Here is a 9364-nt window from a genome sequence, read left to right as displayed (position 1 = left end):
TTCGTTTGAGTTATTTCTTCTGATGTAAAATGTGAAATAACTTTAAATATTTACGCACATAATTCCAGTTCTAATGTTAAGATTTAATATAAAAATATGATCTACTCACTTCTAGTTCCTGTCCTGTCTTGTCAAATGGCAATATAAGCGTGGAAATGCCTGCTAATAACCCTAAAACTGAGTATATAACCACTGCTGCCTTGGGCTCAGTCTCCATTAGAACCTGTTAAACACATTGTATATGTATTGTAGCTGACTGTAATGTATTGTTCATTTGTGAATTATTTGTTGAAGCAAATCGATTTAGGAAACATTACACGTATTTTCTTGTTTTGCTGTCTGTTTGTTTGTTGTTAAGCAGATAACTACACAAGAGGTTATCTGTACTATATCCACCACGGGTATGAAAATCCTGTTTGTAACGTTATAAGCCTTCAGACTTAGTGCTGAGTCACTAGAGGACATGTTTTAGTGAATACCTCTCTATCACACAGCGACATGTTTTAGGTCTTATACCACTAAATTCACGGTTACATTCCTACAGTGGGCAAAATACAGATAACTCATTGTGCATGTTTTGCTTAATATCAAAACAAAACAAAAAACTATTACGGAACGACACAAAATTTATATGGATACAAATTTCTATATTTTCACGTGACCTCTTCATTCCCACGTAATAGTGGATCTAAACTTTATCTTTAAATAAAGAAACTTTTAATGAACCATACTTGATTAAAGAAATTTAATTCAGTGGTTATTTTCTGAACACCATAGATCTTTTCATAACTCGTTAAATTTGGCTTTGTTATCCTTTTCTTATGAAAGCCCCTTCCATGCCCTTGGAGCAATTAAAATTATTGTGGAATTGGCAGGTGAGATTCGCTTGAATAAATTAAACCGGACTAAAATACGACATGAACATTGTTTCTAGATGATATAAATGTTAGATTTATATGCTATCAAAATATTTCAAAGGCAGAAAATTCTTACAATTGATTTATTATTACAAAGTAAATAAAACAGTTTAAATGTAAAAGCTATTATAAACAGTGCGTTATTTAAACTGAATTTACCTGAGCTACGAATGGAGTGATTATAGCCCCAATGCGACCAAAAATCATGTAGAAACCATAAGCGAATGCTCGGTGACTTGTTGGATAGGCCTGTGAAAACATGTATAGTATAAAAATATTTTAGAAACCCCTTTTGGTATAGATTAGAGTAACAGAAGTCTTTTATTGTCTCATATGGCAGTTCATCAGTAGCAAAGACAATTTCTCTTTAGGTCTAAGATCATATAAACATCCGAAGAATAAATTTTAAAATTATATTATATATGCTATCTTGATAACGATAATATTTTTAATAAAGATGTTATTTGCCATGATTAATTATTTCATTAGTTTTCGCTCACTGATGTCATCTATCAAAGTGAATGTATCTCATGCACAAACATAATTTTCAATTTATTTGTGAGTAACAAGAAACACTTAGTCACTAGTGCTTACAATATTCCCAATATTCTATTAAGTATTTTACAATACATACCTCATTTGTGTAGAGTACACAAACACCAAAACATCCTGAAATCGATCCTCTAGCTATAAACAGTAAGATACAAGGGATTGCTGCTCTGTGAAAAACAACAATAAACGATCAACTTAACCTTTAAGTTACTCTCCTGAAAATGTCTGTACAATATATTTAAACGGAAAGGTTATAACTGAGACAGTTTTGAAGAAAATAAGGTAACGAGCCAACAGCATCCAGTGCCATTTCCTAGGCTACTTTGATCTAGTAGTTGAACTTGACTGTCACTGTGAGTTTTTTAATTGATCTGCTACAACGGGACGTGAATCATAAATCCTCGGTTCCACAATGTGGTCTTCATGTATACAGTATCGGGGGTAAAATGCTAAAGAAAAGCGAATAAGTCGTACAAAGCACTAATATGTTGTATGCGAGCTCTTTGTTTTCAATACAATATTACACTTTGTTTGTCGCCATACATTTTATTTTCGTAGGATTGAGGATTATTATTCCAAATGTCCCTATTACTATGCCCAACTCAGCCAAAATACTTAGTGGCTTTTTGATTTTATATGTGTTGGCTGAGCTGTGTTTGTAAGTGTTTCATTGGCCTCTTTGTTGTCAAGATGTCGTTTCATTCTGCGCATAGAATCATTGTCTTGCTGGAAGATACAAGAGAATTCTTGGTATGGTGGATAAAAATTAGACAGTACTTGTAATGAATCTTATGTAGATCATCGACACTATTATGCGAGATACAGTGGTAAAGTTGCATTAATCCCCACCAGGTTTTACTGTATGTGTTGTACATTAACTTGAAATCGTTCTTCTCTTAGCTGTAAAACGTTAATTGTTGTCGAACAATTCGGTCTTGAATTCATGTGTAAAGAGCACACGTCTGTCTCCAGCTTTACTCATTTCATCGATACGAAGCCTATTTCACGTTTTTGGTACGATTACCTCTTCTCAGCAATAGTTTCGAGTAGCTATGCACTGAGTGAGATCGCTTTCTGCTAACATGTATTACTGATCTCCAGGTAAGAACACGTAAAGAACACACCCTGATGCTTAACATCATTTTTGAAGAGTTTCGGTTTTCTCTCTCGATCACTTCTATTGTTAACAACGCCAGTTTCACATACCTTCTTCAGAGTCTTGCATACATCTACTACTAAAACATGAAGTCTTGACGAAACTTTTTCTATGGATATGTTTGACCAACCAAATATTTGATTCTACTCGCATGTTATACGGTATTTCAGGTGTGGGATCCATGACTGGCCAGATCCTTACTGTTATTACGTGACATAGTGTAAATGTCTGTGCGTTAGCCTTATACTTCTTTAGTTCTTTCTGATTGGCTGGATAGTTAACAATCACGTCGTAAACAATCAATACATGGCTGTACATTTGCAGTTCATTTTCATTCTTTTTATACGACAAATTCTTTTTTATACAACCAACACACCTAATGCCAACCACATTTATATTTGGTATTGGTAATCTCGCTTACTTCCTACAGTTGTAATAACTTCAATATATTCTGCACTCTACTATGTTGCCTATGTGTTTGAAACTGTAGAACAGTAAAAAACATTTTACATTACCATCAGTCATTACACCAATTAACCTGTATTAACTTATATAATGTTAATAACTGATGGTCACACAAAAAAGTGCATTTAAGCACAATATTTTCATTGTAATTCTGTTATATTAGATTTTTTAAAACCCGGAGTTAATTTTCTAATCTATAATATTATAGTGAGTTCTGTTGAATAAAATGTCCGTCCAATAGTCTATTAGTTCAAAATTAACTAAAAATAAACAAACAATGGAATTTGTTTCTTACATTTCCAACATTACAAAATAGCAGCTTCTTTGTATGACGTCACTTAACATTACTTTTGACGTCTACATTTGGAGTGCCATTGCACCAATCATACCTGTAATAATGGCAGCTGTTTAAAAGTTATGAAGGCTTGTGTTTTACGTTGTAAGAAGAAAAACGAAAATAAATATCAAGCGAAAGAAATACGTCTTAGTAAATATTTGATTCATATGTTAATAGCATATAAAAATTCAAAGATCAATTGAGTAAGAAACTAGCGTTGTATCAGAACATATAATTACTACTAACTTTGTATATTTTCTCTCTCTGTTTTAGTACTTACGGCACTTTGTCTATCAATAACATCATGACAGATGCAGAGTAGAAAAACGAAAACGTGAACATTAATTTTCGTCTTCCCAAAATTTCGACAAGTAACCACGCGAAAAAAACACCTAGAAAAAAACAAACAAACTTTTATTATTTAATCTACCATATTTCGTTACTTACAATACTACAAATATCTACAGTAAGTTTTAGTTCCAAGTAAACTTCATCAGAGATCAGCCTTATTTGCCTCCTCCTCCTTAACTCCTGATAGCTCATTAGTACCTATGGGCTTGTAACGCTAGAAAGCAAGTTTCGATACGTGCAGTGGGCATAGCAAAGATAGTCCTTTGTGTCCCCCTAGTTGCACAGCGGTATGTCTGTGGACTTACAATGCTAGAATCCGGGTTTCTATAGCCGCGGTGGGCAGAGCACAAATAGCCCATTGTGTAGCTTTGTGCTTAATTAAAAACAAACAAACAAGTCCTTTGTGTAGCTTTGCGCTTAACAGCAAACAAATAAGTACTTTTCTACAGATGAAACAAATATTTTACCCTAACCCATCCGTACCACTTGTTTTTCAAATTTTGTGTTTTCTAGTCTCTCACTGAATTTGATTGTAAAAACAAATTGAAGAACAGTGGTTCAACGGTATTCGCAACGTTTTTTTTTTAAATTTACCGTCCAGTCCTGAAGTGTAAAATTAAGGGACAAGTAGAAACGCTGATTTTACAAAAAAAATTATTTTAAGTGTAGAACCCGACTTTTTCGCAAGTATCACTTTAAAGCCACTTGGATTTAAGATTTTCTTAACTTCCACTTATGTTGTCACTAACAAACGGCAATGAGAAAGTTAAATAAAGATTTTGGGACAACTTTGTTTTTCCACGTTCATTTTTTGCTTTCTTAATGGTACGAGCTGTGCATTCATTTTGCTGAGGCTATTGTTTAGTTTTTCTTTCATTGTATTATCCATTTGTTATTCTTTTTATTAAGTCCTGATTTAAACATTAGCATTATACCTTCTTTAATTATAGCAAGTTTTAGCTCCCTACCTTCATCAGCTAATAATGGTAAATTCACTCCCCAAAAAAGGAACATCTTATTTTATTTACTTTATAATAATATTGGTTATTTTTGTGTTTAGTAACTTGATCTACACTATTTTCTTGTAGAATATTAGCATTAGTGCGTCATTAATATTACATTAAACATTTTTAGTATTCAAACGAGTTTCTGATTCACAGAAACTAAAATTGTGGCCACTTTTAAGCAATATCCATTTCAACTTTTTTGTTCAGTTAGCTCTTCTCATCAGTAGTTTTGAGCAGCTACAGTTCAATGAGACTATTTCATGCCAATGTGTATCACTGTTCTCGAAGTAAAATAAACACTCGTATTTACAGCAAAATAGTTGCCAAGATCTCTACACGACCGTTGTCTAGCTTAACAACATTTTTGAAGATTTTCGGTTTTCTATTTCGACCACTTCTATTATTAACAATGCCAATTTCACATACCCTCTCAAGAGTCTTACATACAGCTCCAACTGAAAAGTGGAGTCTTGCCCCAATTTGGCTTATCCTTGTCCAGCCAAAACTTTTCATGTGATATTTCAGGTGTGGGATCAATGAGTGACCAGATCCACACTGTGATTACTTGGCATAGTATGACTGCTGTAATTTTGTTTTGCTTTATATTTTTAATTAGCAGTTTCTGAATGGTAGGGTGGGTAACAATCACAGTGCAATCGATCAATAAATTACTGTAAATTTGTTTGACTTTTATATCATTTTCCTCATTATTTTCATAATAGTTTCAAATACTGTACTTATAAATGTATTTACATGTATATACATTCATACACACACATATGCAAACATATATCGAGTATAACGAAAGGAAATCACAAAAATAGTTTAGTAATGTTCCATGAAGCAGTGATGAACAACGTTGTTAGGTAAGTGATACAACCAACACAGAGTAACGTCAACAATACATATGTTCGGTATTGGTGACAGTCTTACTTCTTACAGCTGTAGTAACATGAGTATATGAAATGTTATGATTTACTGTACACTACTGTGTTGCCTATGTGTTTATAAACGATTAACAAACGCTACAATTTCCACTAGTTACACCTATTACCAAACACAATAGATAACAATATATATTGTGAAAGTTGCAAAAGTGTTATGTTACGTTAAGTAAAACCTAGAGCTAATGTTTTAATCTGACATTTTACGGTGCGTGCTGCTGATTAAGTGCCCGCCCAATAGGCTATCAGTTCAAATTAGAGAAGATTAGTGAACATAGCCCTTTTGCGCAAAAATTCTAAAAACAAAAAAGCAGTGTAAAATTTCATCTATATGCCCAGTATTTCACAGTGAAGATTTCTTTCTATGACATCACATGATACCACTTTTGATATCTACTTCAGGAGTAACATGCACCAATCACATCTGTGAAAATCATATCTGTTTAAACGTTATGAGGCTTTATATTTTATGTTTGTAAGAAGAAAGATGAAAGTAAATATAAAAGGAAGAAAGAATTATCTGACTGCATCCTAATAAATATTTGATAAATGTGATAGTAGCATATAAAAATCTTCCGTCTGACGCGATAAATTGAGTAGGAACAATTCCGATAAAGAACCAACATATTTGGTACTACAGTACAAAAGCTGAAACGATTTAATACCCATAGCCCAATAAAAAAAACTGTTGTTATTATTTTATTTTTATTTTTAAATCAGTTAAAAGCCCAGTAACCCTGTGGACTAAATTATTTGTAACAATAAAAATATTTTTTTTTAAGATAAAAAAATAAGAGTACTCAATTTCTTCCTTATGGTAATTGTTACAAAAATGCATTGTATCACTACATGTTATTGCTGCTAACTTTTATATTTCATCTCGCTGTTTTAGTACTTATGGCACTTTGTCTACCAATAACACAAATATATAGAATCACAAAAATATAAACATTAATTTTCGTCTACCCAAAGTTTTGAGAAGTAACCACGCACAAAAACTTTTATTATTGCTATGGTAATCTGCCAGAGCTGTCACATTATCCAGTTTCTTCACTAATATTCATTTTATCAGAACACATCATGGCTGTTAGCTTTGTATATTCTGTCCCTGATTTAGTACTTAAGGCACTTTCTCTATCAATGATATCATGACAGGTGCAGAAGAGAAGCAAAAAAATATAAATATTAATATTCGCCTGCCAAAAGTTTTGACAAGTAACCATGAGCAAAAAACAGCTAGAAGGGACACACAAAGCAGTAGTTAAGGCAGCACTCTATCGTCCATAGGATACCTCTCAGTGAGGGGTTGCCAGACAATAACGAAAGGGGGGTGATGCTATTTAAGTCGATGACGTCATAGTTCCGGAAATTCTCACCAGAGGGCGGGTTGTTAGAGAGAGTGACCAAAATAAATACAGACCAAGTGGCTACTGGGTTTATGACTCAGATCCAGGTTTATGACGTATAATTGTTTTACTGCATGGTCAGGTAGTTGATCACTGGCAAATACACCTATAAACTTTTTCCATGTACAAAATCTTGCAAGAGTAGTGAATAAATTTCTACTGTGTTCATAGCTTCTTAGATATCAGGTATGATGTTCCTAGACTGATCAATTTCTAAAATTGACTAAAATTCTGCAGATATTACAACATTTATAGTGTTGAATAAAGCACTACCAAAACGTATTTAAATTTGTAAATTTCCCTGTTTCACAAAGTTAAAGTGAGAATCTCCAGCAGATAGATCTGGTGTAATATCAAAAGTAAAGAGTGTATATCCTCCCGAGTATTCATCATATCCTCTATCAATTCCTTGATCTTGAAATTGTTTTCTAGTTCCACTAAATAATGTTTCGTAGCTTCATGCATATAGTTCAGCATATAATCTGGTTGTAAAGGTTGAGTGGGAATCTGCTTTCCATCCACGTTGATTGCCATGAAATTGATTCTGTAATGTTTGAAATTGTATGGATGTTTCTTCCAAGATCCACTAAACACATGTAGGTAGTTAACCTAAAAAAGCTTTATCAATAGATGCTTGTAAATTTCCCTGGGGAATTGAAAACGGTTTGCACACTATAGATATTTCATAAGTTATTTAGCTGTTTCTTTCTGAAATGCTTCAGCACATGACACAACGACTGGCAGGCTGATCTTGACTTTTCTAGCATAGATCAAAACATGTTGTAGTACAATTCTGAATCCCAATTAATCATTTGACATAATACAAAACTAATTATTACTTCATTTGAGTCGAAGTTTTAAGCTTACACCATCAGGCAATAATTTTCTCTGTAAAATATATCCAAATGTAGACGACCAATCATGTTGACTGTTTTGCTACCACGTGTGTCTATGTGTTGGTCTTTGACTCTGTTGTTCTCACCATTGTTAAAATGGAGATCGTCAAACTACCTGCTGTGTCTTTTATCTACATAGACGATATCAAATGACTTCTCCTAGCTTCACCATTAAAGCTCAGTAAAGTTTCTATGTTGTATTAATCGTTGTTTTCCAGTATTGACAAAAGGTTTTCCTTATAACATGAGATAATAAATTTATGCCTGACTGAACAGCTTGTTTTCCTAAGGTTAGTGCTTCTTTTTCAGAAATGGTATAGCCGAATGAATCAAGTTACTCAAAATGTCTCCTAATTTGTTTCCTCATTGCCATTGACTACCAGCATAATAAGATAAACAGTTTCTCACTTGGTAATCGTACTAGGTGTCATAGACAGCTGGTTCTTGACAGTAAGGAACTTTCATGATGGTGAAGGTGGAGCATTATGATCACTCTTCCTTGCTCAAATGATATAGGTTGACCAATGTCGTCCTTTATACCGAACTCAATAGTCTGAAAACTTTGTTTAGAAATGGGTCAATATTGAGGATTTGTAAATGTTTCATTGATAATATCTCCATATGTCCTTTAACTTGAACAATTCATATCAGGGGTACATATGCATCACCAAAAATACTAGGTTCCACAATATATATCAGTAAACATAGAGAAAATAAAAGTAACCCTGCATATTAACAATATATGGAGCTATAGTGGGCTCTGTTATCGTGTGATTATTATGAAATCCAAGTATCACTAAATTCAGCATTTCACCTTGTCCCCGGCATAGGTGAAAAACGTATTATTTGCATTTCAGGACAGGATAGTAAATTTAGAAGAGGTAGTTTATAGACTATCGTTTACATTGTGTGGACAAAATTATATGAAAAAAAAAGCAAGTAGACTTATAAGAAAAGAATATGATGCAATAGGACAAAGGTGCAAAGAAAAGGGACGAATATTAGACATTCGATTCCAACTATGCTTCTTACTCCTAGAAAGAAACTATCCCTTATATTTCTTTTATCACAGAAATAGTTTCAAAAACATTCAACTCTATTGATATAAAAACCTTAAATGTTTATTTTGTACTACGTTCCAGCCTTAAATTTGATGTTTGTTTGTTTTTGAGGACGATTGTTTTGTTTGTTTGTTTTGGAATTTCGCTCAAAGCTACACGAGGGCTATCTGCGCTAGCCGTCCCTAATTTAGCAGTGTAAGACTAGAGGGAAGGCAGCTAGTCATCACCACCCACCGCCAACTCTTGGGCTACTCTTTTACCAACGAATAGTG

General features: G+C 33.4%; 1 protein-coding gene across 1 annotated transcript in view; it reads right to left on the bottom strand.

Annotated features, from left to right (window-relative positions):
* LOC106463493 (synaptic vesicle 2-related protein-like) overlaps positions 1–9364 on the bottom strand; it is a 40766-nt gene that overhangs the window by 4945 nt on the left and 26457 nt on the right. Inside the window, exons 11-12 of the mRNA XM_022391008.1 lie at positions 3708–3819; positions 1552–1636 (exon numbers count right to left, since the gene is read on the bottom strand). Coding sequence (XP_022246716.1) covers positions 1552–1636; positions 3708–3819 — 197 coding nt within the window. The remainder of the gene's footprint in view (positions 1–1551; positions 1637–3707; positions 3820–9364) is intronic.

This window comes from Limulus polyphemus, unplaced genomic scaffold (genome assembly GCF_000517525.1).
Source record: "Limulus polyphemus unplaced genomic scaffold, Limulus_polyphemus-2.1.2 Scaffold1423, whole genome shotgun sequence".
In the NCBI taxonomy this organism is placed as follows: domain Eukaryota; kingdom Metazoa; phylum Arthropoda; class Merostomata; order Xiphosura; family Limulidae; genus Limulus; species Limulus polyphemus.
The sequence above is the reverse complement of the archived record's forward strand: the minus strand, read 5'-3'. Positions and strand labels throughout refer to the sequence as shown.